A 13,763-nucleotide genomic window follows, 5' to 3' on the forward strand; every position below is an offset into this window, starting at 1 on the left:
TTTGGCCTGCATGATCAGTTTTACTGAAGAAGAAGAAGAAGAAGCCAAATCCTAATGAAAACAACAGGGTTCCAAGCTTGGCCCCTTAAAAATACAGTTATACCTATACAGCCAAGAGCAAACTCTCCCATGGGTTTGAATAAAAGAACCAGCAAAAATAAAATGTAAATCTGAAAAATGTGAAATGAAATCTCAGGAATCCAAAACATAAGGCAAAACACACGCGCACGCACACACACACAAAGATCAGAAAAGAAGTTTTGTCATGGCCCTTTCATTCTTCAGAAATGATTTGAGAAGGGCAGTACATGACAAATACAACCCCATTTCCAAAAAAAGTTGGGACACTGTGTAAACTGTAAATAAAAACAGAATGCGATAATTTGCAAATCATGGAAATCCTATATTTCATTGAAAATTGCACAAAGACAGCATAAGTGTTGAAACTGAGACATTTTATTAGTTTTTTGAAAAATATATGCTCATTTTTAATTTGATGTCAGCAACACATTTCAAAAAAGTTGGGACAGGGGCATGTTTACCACTGTGTTGCATCACTTCTACTTTTAACAACACTCTGTAAACATTTGGGAACTGAGGAGACCAATTGCTGTAGTTTTGAAAGAGAAATGTTGTCCCATTCTTGCCTGACATACAATTTTAGTTTCTCAACAGTTTGGGGTCTCCTTTGTCATATTTTGCACTTCATAATGCACCAAATGTTTTAAATGAGAGACAGGTCTGGACTGCAGGCACGCCAGTTTAGCACCCGGACTCTTTTACTACAAAGCTATGCAGTTTTAAAGCTCTACGGCCTTTCGATTTCATAAAACCGGTGAAATTTAGTTCACTTTGAAATTTGGTCATTGTGATATATATTTTATTTTTGCAATAAAAAAAAAACACCTGTCCATTCTGTGGCTGAGAAGTTATTTATTTAATTTGAGGGGATTCCTGAGAAAATGTGCATGAAATCGCTCACTTTGTGCACTCAAGCAGACAGAGGAGGTCTGGTGTGTGCATGCGCAGGTTTACCTGTTTCTTTTTCTTCTTCTTTTAAGTTTTAGGGCAGCTGGCATCCAATGGTGCATTACTGCCATCTACAGGTTTACCTTGACCGTGCACTGACAGTTACATCATTCTGTCGCTAAACGAACAGCTGATGTCACCAACACGAGATGCTCACTGACCACCAATATTTATTAGTTGGGGTCTGCATTTCCTTTCCTTCACAACATAACGTCTTTTCTTCTCATTTTCCATTACTGTAGTCAGTCTTTCACGTTTCATTCGCACCGTCCATTTTCCTCTCCTGTTTCAAATTTGTATCCCACAATGCTTTGCACGAATAGGGTAAGCCCACCACGTGATGCATGACGTAGTATCTTGAATTGGGTCATGGCGAAGCAAGAAAAAATAACAGAATTTAGGGCCACGTAGCCCTAAATTCATTAATTGTTCTATTTAAAAAAAAAAAAAACAATAAAATTGGAAGTATGTGATTCGACTTCAGTCGCTAAACAAAAATAATTGAGTATCATGGAAAATTCTTTTTATGACCTACACTTGAAAAATCTGAAATGCAGTCTACCTTTGATATGTGCAGAAAGCAGTTTGGCATTGTCTTGCTGAAAGAATGAAGGCCTTCCCTGAAAAAGATTTTGTCTGGATGGCAGCATATTGAAGTGGTGTAGTGGTTAGCACTGTTGCCTCACAGCGAGAAGGTCCTGGGTTCGAGCCTAGTGGCCGGCGAGGGCCTTTCTGTGTGGAGTTCTCTGCGTGAGTTTCCTCTGGGTGCTCTGGTTTCCCCCACAGTCCAAAGACATGCAGGTTAGGTTAATTGGTGGCTCTAAATTGACTGTAGGTGTGAATGGTTGTTTGTTTCTGTGTCAGCCTGGCGACTTGTCCAGGGTGGCCTCTCACCCAGCTTGCCTGCGACCCTGTAGAATGGGATAAGTGGCTACAGATAATGGATGGGCAGCATATTGTTCTGAAACTTTTTTGCTCCGCCTACTCAAGTGAGTAGGACGCTTCTTTGCTTTGCTCCTGCTTTGCTCCTGCTTGTTCTTTATTTTTTTTTACTTTTTCACTTAATTTCCACTATTTCTTCATTTTATTTTTCACCTTTACAAGATACGTTAGCTTTTAAAACAAAATGCCAGGGGGCAAAAAATCCAGGAGATCCTGCAGAAAATGCACAGAACTAGAACAGAGGATTTCTATCCTGGAATCAAAGATTGATGCCCTGCCAAAGACGGATGAACTAAGAGAGATATCTCACGAAAGGAGTACAGAAACAGTGGCTGAGAACGCAGAGATTGCACCCCAACAGGCCGATGGCATTGCAGATCGAGTGGATGAATACATCGATCTAACAGAGCAAAATGTGAGTACAGAAAACTGGCACACGATGGGTGGCAGGCCCAAAACTAAAAACAGAAGAGTAATTACCTCAACACCAGTTCGTTCTGATACTATGAAACCCATGCTCCACAGCCATGCTATTAGAAATAGAGCTAGGTCTACAAACTACAATAGGATTTACAGTCCTATGGAAAATCCACAGCCCATAAGGCTTCAGAACAAATTTGAATGCCTCAGGGATGTGGAAGCGGAATTTTCAGGCGGACAAGCACATCATAGAAAGAGATCGCACCACAACCGAAGAGCTGTGGGAAGAGGCAAAAAGCAGCTCATAACACCACCTGATCCCACAACCCTTGTTCTTGGTGATTCCACTGTAAGACATTTAAAAGGACATGGGATGATTATTTGCTGCCTTCCAAATGCATCCATCTCTGACACCAAAGACAGCATTTTGAAACTCATGTCTGAGCATAAAACTATCAAACGTCTTGTTGTGCATGTGGGAGAAAATGTTTTCAGAGAACAGCTGTTTGTCCAAGATGATTTCAGAAAACTTTTTTCTGACCTCTATAAGACGAGAATACAATCTTTTATCAGTGGCCCACTCCCTGCAAGGGGAAGTTTTGCATTTACTAGACTCTTCAGTCTTAACACCTGGCTTGGAAAAACTTGTTTTTCATTTGATATGAACTTCATAGACAATTTTAACCTTTTCTGGAATCGCAGAGAATTCTTCAGGCCAAATAGCACTGAACTCAGCCGGATTGGGACCAAAGTTTTGGCTGATCACTACAGCCTCTCTCTCCAGCATGCATTCTTTTCTCAGCCAACATTGGGCAGAACTGCTGATAAGTGCTCACAGACTGACCCAGTTACAGATATCAACAAAACCTCTGCAAAGCCAAAACAACTACCCATGCAAGCACAGAAGAGATGCTTCAACAAGGACACACAGCCATCTGGGGCAGACTGCCAAGGACCATCTGGGGCAGACTGCCAAGGACATCAACAATCACATGGAGAATGTGAGCATGTTGTTAACAATGGGCAGCCACAGATATCTGCATCGTCCATCCAGATTGAGGACCTGACCAAAGACAATCATGCCAAGGCTGCATCATCCACATCTCGACCTCATGCAAGTATCACAGAGACTGTCAGGGAGACAGTCACCACAGAGACAGTCATGGAGACACATTCACAAAGACCTCACCAAAGTCCCAATCTCAGTCTTGCTCTTCTGACTTTATTGTACCATCCTTGTCTCCCCCCTGCATGGATTTCCCTAAAAGTATGCAGAGATTGCTGCCAATGGCTGCACTCTCTTTTTCCAGCCCAAATCATTCGCGACAAGCAGTGTACCCAGTTCATCGAAAATCAACCAACAGACTGAACTGTGTTCGCCCAGGACTTTCAGCTGGCTACCAATCTTTTTCACCATCTACAAAATACATGACATCTCCAATCCTTCCCCCTCCCAATCTCATGGAATATACAGAGAGTCTTGTATGATGTGCTGTGGGTCCCTGCATTGGGTGTAGTTTTGAAAACAAGCTGGGACCCAGTATGCCTATGCCATTCTCTATTCCTGTGTTGATAAGAAATAGAAAACATAGAGCATATTTAACCCAGGGGGTAAACCAGTCTAGTCTCCTTCCTGTTTCAAAACAACATCAGAGTGCCCAAGCGGATATTACTTCTAGACTTTCTGTAAAGCTAGCTCTTCTGAACGTTAGATCACTTTCAAACAAGTCATTTTTAATTAATGATCTTATTTGCAAACACAATCTTGATTTTTTGCTTCTAACTGAAACATGGCTGGATCAAGCAAAGAGTGCTACTACCCTTATTGAAGCAGCTCCCCCAAATTTTAATTTCATGAGTGCTACCCGACATGGGAAAGGTGGAGGGATTCCAAATATATTCAAAGCCTCTTTTCAATGTAAACAGGCCTCACTTGGTGATTTTACATCCTTTGAACACTTATGTGCACTTGTTACATGCTCTCCTAACATATTGTTATTAACTATTTACAGGCCTCTGAGACATTCAGCCAAAGATTTTCTGGAAGAGTTCGGTGAACTGTTGTCAGTTATTTGCTTAGAGCTTGACTGTCTTATTATATCTGGGGATTTTAACTTGCATGTAGATAATCCCGAAAACACTTACCAGTATGCCAGAGAACTACTTGCACTTATTGACAACTTCAACCTAGTACAACATGTACAGCGGCTGACCCACTCTCGTGGTCATACCCTTGACCTCGTTATCGCAAAGGGTCTTACTGTTTCTATTACTCTTGTTGACCTGGCCTTATCTGACCATTTCTGTGTTTTCTCTGATGTTTCTATGTCCCCTCACATTCAGAACAGCTCAGTGACTATGGGTAGGAGAGTCATAAACGACAACACGTGTTCTCTTTGAGCAAGCTCTCTCATGGATCTCAACTAAAATGTCAGACTCTGTAGACGACTTACTGGAAATTTTTAATTTAAATATGACCCAAATTATGGATGATATTGCTCCATTCAAAATCAAAAGAGAGTCAATGACAAGCAGAAAGCACCATGGAAGCAATACCCAGCTGTTAAATTGCTAAAGAGAGAATGTAGCAAGACTGAAAGAAAATGGCGCAAATCTAAATTTCACATCCATTATCAAATCCATAAAGAGATGCTTTGTAAATATAATTATGAAATTGGTAAAGCAAGACAGTCTTTCTTCTCCAACATCAACAGGAATATGAACAATGCCCATGTGCTATTTTCAACAGTAGAGAAGCTAACTAATCCCCCACCACAATTAGCACCTGAACTTCTCTCAGTTAATAAATGCAATGAGTTTGCATCCTTCTTCAAAGGTAAAATTGATAAAGTATGGCAGAATATTGCTCATAATATATCTCAGTTGCAAATAACTGAAAAGCTGCAATCACCAGTGACACAGACAGACAATTTCAACACAATGTCAGAATTTTGTTTGATTGATTACGAGACTCTTGAAAAAACTGTACAAAATCTCAGTTCCTCAACATCTGAATTGGACATTCTGCCCACCAACTTTTTTAAGTCTGTTCTTCACCTCATAATTACAGATGTGCTTCAGATCATAAATACATCCCTAGAGACTGACATTGTTCCTGTGTCCCTGAAAAAAGCCGTTGTAAAGCCCCTACTTAAAAATAATAATCTGGATGCTTCAGTATTGAACAACTACAGGCCAATATCAAATCTACCACTCATCGGGAAAATCCTTGAAAAAATCGTCTTCAATCAATTAATTGCCTTCTTGATATCAAACAACTGTTTTGATAACTTTCAGTCAGGATTTCGTGCCAATCACAGCACTGAAACAGCGCTGATTAAAGTTATAAATGACATACGTCTTAATACTGATGCAGGCAAAACATCAGTCCTGGTGTTACTGGACCTCAGTGCAGCTTTTGATACTGTTGATCACAACATACTGCTATATCGACTGTGGTGTCCCCCAGGGGTCGATCCTTGGACCATTACTATTCAACCTTTATACGCTCCCACTTGGACAAATTATCAAGAACAACTCAATTTTGTATCACTGCTATGCAGATGACACCCAAATTTATTTTGCTCTATCACCTAATGATTATGCCCCCCTTGAATGTCTCTACCAGTGTATCGACCAAATCAACAACTGGATGTCACAAAATTTTCTTCAGCTGAACACAGATAAAACAGAAGTAATTCTATTTGGGAAAAAAGATGAAAGACTCAGGATTACCACTATTCTTGACACAAAGGGGATTAAAACAAAAGATATGGTTAAAAATCTTGGTGTTTTCATTGACAGCAAGCTAAACTTTGACAGTCACATGAAAGCAATCACTAAATCGGCATTTTATCACCTAAAAAACATTTCCAAACTAAGAGGACTTATGTCAAAAAATGATCTGGAAAAACTTATACATGCCTTCATCTCTAGTAGGGTTGACTACTGCAATGGCCTTTTCACAGGCCTGCCAAAAAAGACCATCAAACGACTTCAGGTGATTCAAAATGCAGCGGCTAGGGTTCTCACACGAACAAAAAGAGCACAGCACATTACTCCAATTCTAAGGTCCCTTCACTGGCTTCCAGTAAGCTACAGAATTGACTTTAAAGCATTGCTGCTGGTGTACAAATCTCTAAATGGTACAGGGCCCAATTACCTCTCTGATATGTTGCAGCGGCCTAACCCAAACAGATCTACCAGATCGCAGCAGCACAATTTACTGGTAAAACCTGTTGTTAAAACAAAGTGTGGTGAAGCAGCTTTTAGCTACTATGCAGTACAGCTATGGAACCAACTCCCAGAGGACATCAAAAATGCTCCTGCTGTTGGCAGCTTCAAATCTAGACTAAAGACCAAGCTGTTTTCAGATACTTTCTGCTAACTGATAAATATCATCATCTTTACATGTTTTAAACTTGACTTAACTTTTACAGTCTTTGCATGTTTTTTTCCATTTACTGAACTCTTACTTCATTTTATTATTTTATTTCTACTATTGTTTAATTCTTATATTATTTTTATTTTTCTCTCTTCTTCCCCCTTTATTTTATGTAACTTTATTTTCTATTGTTTACTGTTTTGCCTTTACCTCTGTAAAGCACGCTGAACTGCTACTGTGTATGAAATGCGCTATATAAATAAACTTGCCTTGCCTTGAAATGTGTATACATCATTCAACATTAATGATGCTCTTTTTTTTAGATGTTCTTTTTATACCCATTCATGTTACTGACCTGTTGCCAATTAACCAAATTCATTTTTTTAGCATTACACAACTTTTTCAGTGTTTTGTAACCCCTGTCCCAACTTTTCTGAAACGTGTTGCTGACATCAAATTCAAAATGAGTATATATTTTTCAAAAAACAATAAAAATTCTCAGTTTCAACATTTGATATGTTGTCTTTGTACTATTTTCAATGAAGTATAGGGTTTCCATGATTTGCAAATCTTCACATTCTGTTTTTATTTATGTTTTACACAGTATCCCAACGTTTTTTGGAATTGGAGTTATATGTCAAAAAGTATGAGAAAAGACTGATTAAATACATAAAAGCTGTCTCAAACTTTGCAGTTCCAGAAAAGGTAACTATGATTTCCTATTGTTCTGCAAATTTAAGCATAACTGCACAGTATACAGCTATGCACTGTATGGCTTTTCTACCCATGGGTGAATAATTGGTCCACATAACCGTCCACATTTTGCCTTGAGGCAAATCTCACTAGAGAAGATGTGTTAATACAACTAGAGCTTCTAAGGGCATCCTTAGTGTCAGAACAAGTACATGAAAGTAAAAACAATGCAACAGTCACAGTGTCATGCTCCGCCCTGGACTTCCACTCCAGAGATTTATTATCTCCCAGTTCAGCGCTAATCCGGATCCGGGACAGGACTTTCATCTTGCCGGCATTCATTTCCTGGTTTGCTCTGCTGTGTATACGGTAAAAAGGCCGTTCTCAGAAGGGGACCTTGCCAGAACGTCTCGTTGGTTTTTCATGTTGTCTCTGCACCATTATTGCTTCTTGGATTTTGCTCTCTGTTTTGCCTGTTTCTTGTCACAGTTTTTTGCACTATGTTTTTGTCTTTTTTCATGTTTGCTGTGCTACGTTTTTGTCTCAAGTTTTTTGTCTGGACTATTTTTTATGCTAGCGTTTTTTGTCCTTGCCTGCCTCGTTTTCTTTGTCCCTAGCTTTTTCTGGATTATTTTTGGTTTATTTTTTTACTCCTATTAAATCTTTTTATTATTGGATTTACTGGTCTGTGTTCTGCTCTTGGATCCTGCTCACCACATCTCACCACCCTTAACAGTACCTTCTGGCCAACATGGATCCAGTGGAACTGAACCATCTGAGAACGGCTATGCAGCAGCAAGGAGCCCTCCTCGGGACCCACCAACAGGAACTCAAGCAGATCACCCAGAACCAGGCCACCCTGTCCAACTCACTCAACCTTCTAGCCACACAACTCCAGCACTCCCAAGCCGTGCCTACCCCTGCCCTACAGCGGGGAACCAGGTACCTGCAGATCTTTTCTGTCTCACTGTTCACTGATCTTGGAGCTACAACCTATGGCTTTCCCCACAGAACGCTCCCGGGTAGCTTATGTCATCACGCGCCTCACCAGCAAGGCCAAGGAATGGGGAACAGTGGTCTGGCACGCCAACGCGTCCTTTTGTTCCAGCTTCAAGGAGTTCTCTGAGGAAATGAGGTGAACATTCGACCACTCTCTGTCTGGTTGGAAAGCGGCTAGGGAGCTCATGGAGCTGCGGCAGGGGCCCCGATCTACCTCGGACTATGCCATCGAGTTCCGGATGTTGTCGGTGTCATGCGACTGGAATGAGAGTGCCCAGGTTGACGCGTTCCTACATGGCTTGTCCAACGTCATCAAGGACGAAATGGTATCTCAGGAACTGCCGTCGGACCTCGCCACTCTCATGGACCTCACCAATCGTATCGATGCTCGGGTCCTACAACGGAGGAGAGAGAAGAGCCGCCTCAGCTTCAACTTCTCGCCTCCTCCCATCTTGTCCGTTGAACCCATGCAGGTAGATCGGTTACAGGTGTCAGCCGAGGAATGACTGCGCCGGCAGAACATGGGGGCCTGCTTCTACTGTGGTCAGCAAGGATACATCTGCTGAGCCTGCCCGCTAAAAAGGATGAGCCCACCAGTTAACCGAGGGGCCCTGGTGGGCAATGCTCGGAACCAGTCCCCTGCTGACCGACCGTTGCTCCCCGTTATCATCACGCACAACAACCGGCATCACCATCTTCAGGCACTCATCGACTTAGGGGCAGACAGGAACCTGATCTGCTCCGCCACCACCAAGGATCTCGGAATCCCGTTACTCGCCCTCGAGGTCCCTCTCATCGTCCTGACACTCAATGGCACTGGCTTGACCACCATCACTCACCTCACCACCCCGCTCACCCTAAGGATTTCAGGCAATCACTCCGAAATGATACAACTTCACGTCATGAACAACCCTCACGTTCCCGTTATTCTTGGATTACCCTGTTTGATGCAGCATAACCCCCACTTAAACTGGACTGACCACACCATCTTAGGCTGGAGTCCTTCCTGTCTGGCCTCCTGCCTGAACTCTGCTCTGCCTCCTGCCAAACCACCACAGCCCTCAGCCAGTGAGTTTCCAGACCTCTCTCACGTGCCTCCGGAATATCTGGACCTCAAGCCAGTTTTTAGTAAAACCTGAGCAGTGTCCCTCCCTCCTTACAGGCCTTACGATTGCAGGATCGACCTCCTGTCCAGGAAGGTGCCACCCAAGGGATGTCTCTACTCTCACCCGCTGAACGACAGGCCATGGAAAAGTACATCACGGAGTCAATGGTAGCTGGGATCATCCGCCCTTCCTCCTCTCCAGCAGGGGTGGGGTTCTTCGTCAAAAAGAAGAACAAGTCACTCCATCCCTGCATTGACTTTCGAGGTCTCAACGCCATTACGGTCAAGAACCACTACCCACTATCGCTCATGACCACAGCCTTCGAACTACTCCAGGGAGCTAAGGTGTTTACTAAACTGGACTTATGCAATGCCTATCACCTAGTTAGGATCAGGGAAGGGGGCGAGTGGAAGACGGCCTTCAACACCACCACAGGCCACTATGAGTACCTCGTAGTCCCTTTCGGTCTGACTAAAGCACCCATGGTATTCCAGGCATTAGTTAATGACATCTTGAGAGACTTTCTTAACACCTTTGTCTTCGTTTACCTGGACGACATCTTGATTTTCTCTCGCTCCCTGGAGGAACATTGGGGTCACGTCCGGCAGGTTCTTCAAAGCCTGCTAGAGAACAAGCTGTTTGTTAAGGCGGAGAAGAGCGAGTTCCACCAAGGCTCTGTCTCATTCCCGGGGTTCATCATCTCTCCAACAAAGATCCAGATGGATCCCCTTAAGCTGGAGGCAGTCACTGACTGGCCCACCCCATCTTTGAGACGAGAGCTCCAGTGCTTCCTGGGGTTCGCCAACTTCTACAGGCGCTTCATCCACGACTTCAGCACGGTGGCTGGACCTCTCTCAGCCCTGACCTTGACCAAGACCAAGTTCAATGGGGGAAGGAAGCAGATAAAGCCTTTTCCAGGCTCAAGCACAGGTTTACCACAGCACCCATTCTCACCATACCTGATCCAACCAAGCAGTTTATTGTCGAGGTTGACGCTTCCGAGTCAGGGGTCGGAGCTATACTATCCCAGAGGGCCAGTGACGACAAGGTCCACCCATGCTCCTTCTCCCGCCAGCTATCCCCAGCCGAACGGAATTACGACATCGGCCACTGAGAACTACTGGCTGTTAAACTAGCCTTGGAGGAGTGGAGACACTGGCTCAAGGGGTCGGAGCTCCCCTTCCTAGTCTGGACTGACCATAAGAATCTGGAGTACCTCAAGTCCGCCAAACGCCTTAATTCCCATCAAGCCTGTTGGTCTCTCGTCTTCTCCCGGTTCAACTTCACGGTCTCCTACCCCCCAGGCTCCAAGAACGGCAAACCCAACGCCCTGTTCAGGATGTTCTCTTCCCACCAAGAGGAGTCCAAGCTGCCCGAGACCATCCTTCCTCAACGCTGCCTGGTGGGAGCCGCCATTCTAGAGGTTGAGACGCTTGTGCAGAAGGCCCTGGGGGCAGGACCCCGGTGAAGGTAACCCCAACAACACTCCTCCTAACCATCTGTTTGTTCCCTGCCCTGTGCGAACCCAGGTGCTACAGTGGGGTCATGGCTCCAAGCTGGCCTGCCATCCGGGAGCCGCCCAAACCTTGGCACTCATCCAGCAGCGCTTTTGGTGGCCATCCATCAAGGAGGACATCCAGGAGTTTGTGGCAGCCTGCGGCACATGCTCCCGGAACAAGACAGCCAATCGACCCCCTGCCGGATTGCTAAGACCCCTCCCGACTCCACATCGACCTTGGTCTCACATCGCCCTGGACTTCGTCACAGGACTCCCCAACTCAGGTGGCAACACATGCATCCTCACTGTCATTGACTGTTTTTCTAAGACCGCCCATTTCATTCCTCTGCCCAAGCTCCCCTCAGCCAAAGAGACCACAGAACTACTCGTCTACCACGTTTTCTGCCTACATGGTCTGCCTACCGACATTGTTTCTGACCGGGGTCCTCAGTTCACTGCACAGTTCTGGAGAGCCTTCTGCAAACTCATTGGGGCCATCTGTAGTCTCTCCTCAGGCTTCCACCCACAGACCAACGGCCAGGCAGAACTGGCGAACCAGGCTTTGGAGGTTGCACTCAGGTGCATGGCATCTAGGGATGCCAGTTCTTGGAGCAAGTAGCTACCCTGGATCGAATATGCCCATAACACTCTCCCTTCCTCTGCCACAGGTCTCTCTCCGTTCCAGTGCTCACTAGGGTACCAACCACCACTGTTTCCCAGCCAAGAGGAGGTCGTCACCGTACCCTCAGCTCAGCTTTTTATACACCGCTGCAGGAGGACATGGGCATTGGCCCGGAGAAGACTCATTCGCTCTGCACTCGCATCCAAGAGGCGGGCCGACAAACATCGCTCCAAGGCACCCCACCTACTGAGTAGGTCAACAAGTTTTGTTCTCCACACGCCACCTGCCACTTAGGAATGTCTCTCGCAAGCTAGCACCCAGGTTCCTTGGACCCTTCCTCATCAAGAAGGTAATCAACCCATGTTCTGTTAGACTGGCATTACCACTCACCATGCGACATGTTCACCCCACCTTTCATGAATCTCAACTTAAACCTCTGGTCTCCAGTGCGGCGGCAAGGTAGAGGACTCCAATACCTAGTGGACTGGGAGGGTTACGGTCCTGAGAAGAGAAGTTGGGTCCCCGCCAGGTTCATACTGGGCCCAACACTTATCACTGAGTTCCAACGGCAACACCCTGACGCTCTTCCTAAAGCGTCTGGAGGCACTCGTTGGGGGGGGCGGTACTGTCATGCTCCGCCCCAGACTTCCACTCCAGAGATTTATTATCTCCCAGTTCAGCGCTAATCCGGATCTGGGACGGGACTTTCATCTTGCCGGCATTCACTTCCTGGTTTGCTCTGCTGTGTATAAAAAGCCCATTCTCAGAAGGGGACCTTGCCAGAACGTCTCGTTGGTTTTTCACGTCGTCTCTGCGCCATTATTGCTTCTTGGATTTTGCTCTCTGTTTTGCCTGTTTCTTGTCAGTTTTTTGCACTACGTTTTTGCCTTTTTTCATGTTTGTTGAGCCACATTTTTGTCTCAAGTTTTTTGTCTGGACTATTTTTTATGCTAGCGTTTTTTGTCCTTGCCTGCCTCATAGGTGTTTTTTTTTTGGTTTATTTTTTACTCCTATTAAATCTTTTTATTATTGGATTTACTGGTCTGTGTTCTGCTCTTGGATCTTTCTCACCACCCTTAAAACACGGAACTATAATTCATATGTACTACATTCAACAACAAGCACAAAATGAGTCTCTACAGATGCATCAAACAAAATGCTATATAATACAGAAGTAATATTTACGGTAATACCACAGGCACATAATACACAATACTTACGTTCTTATCAGTTAGAAATAAAGGGCGGGGTGTGGGGGGGGTGGAAATTTCAATGAATGCAGTGTAATCAGTCAACTCACTTTTTAAGCTTCTGCAGTTTATAGATGGCAAGTAATTTTGGACTTGCTTTTGTTAAAATGTTGGAGACATCTATAAGATCATACTGCACCTGTGAATCATGTCAAACACAATGTCAGCACATAACAGCAATTATAAAATTTGAAACACATCTGAGGAACTGACACACTGAAAAATAAGGGAACAAAAAAGGAAATGGGCTCATTTGGGAGCATATTGCCGAGACCAAGACAGTCAGGGGTCCTCAGCTGTGTGAGCAGAATGTAATAAACAGTGCAATTGACCAGAGGGGAGAGCAAATTATTTACCTGTATGGAAAAAATTCGGGGATACAGCTCAGGTGTGTGCTGCTCTATAAAGTCAGAGGTGACCTTGGAAAAATCAGCAGCATCGTTCTGTTTTCCAGCATCCACCAGGCACTCCACAAGGAGTCTGAGCATAAAAGCAAGGGTATTTGGAAAAGGAGTCCCAACACATGCCACTAAGTTTGCTCAGCAAAAAACAAACTACAAAACATCTAAAGCTCATATTACATCATCAGTTCAGCCCGCCAGGCATAGTCAGGCTCGACTACCTCCTCCAGAGCACTGAGCACCTGTGTGAGAGAGGAGACCAGGTACCGCCGCCAGCCAGGCCGTAGGAATGTTCGCACTGCCTGAAGGTACAGAACAGAAGCATTGAAGACTAGAAAATGGTATCTGCATAAGTGAGAGGGAGGAGAGAAAGAGATGGAATGAAAGTGAGAGAGAGTTAAATCTACAACAATAAAAAC

At 44.4% G+C, this 13,763-nt stretch overlaps 1 protein-coding gene across 1 annotated transcript in view; it reads right to left on the bottom strand.

Annotated features, from left to right (window-relative positions):
• The window catches only part of LOC132888892 (cilia- and flagella-associated protein 46), a 251,873-nt gene that overhangs the window by 205,333 nt on the left and 32,777 nt on the right, over positions 1 to 13,763 (bottom strand). The window contains exons 5-7 of the mRNA XM_060924987.1: positions 13,525 to 13,689; positions 13,300 to 13,423; positions 12,994 to 13,082 (exon numbers count right to left, since the gene is read on the bottom strand). Coding sequence (XP_060780970.1) covers positions 12,994 to 13,082; positions 13,300 to 13,423; positions 13,525 to 13,689 — 378 coding nt within the window. The remainder of the gene's footprint in view (positions 1 to 12,993; positions 13,083 to 13,299; positions 13,424 to 13,524; positions 13,690 to 13,763) is intronic.

Source organism: Neoarius graeffei, chromosome 7, assembly GCF_027579695.1.
Source record: "Neoarius graeffei isolate fNeoGra1 chromosome 7, fNeoGra1.pri, whole genome shotgun sequence".
Lineage (NCBI taxonomy): Eukaryota > Metazoa > Chordata > Actinopteri > Siluriformes > Ariidae > Neoarius > Neoarius graeffei.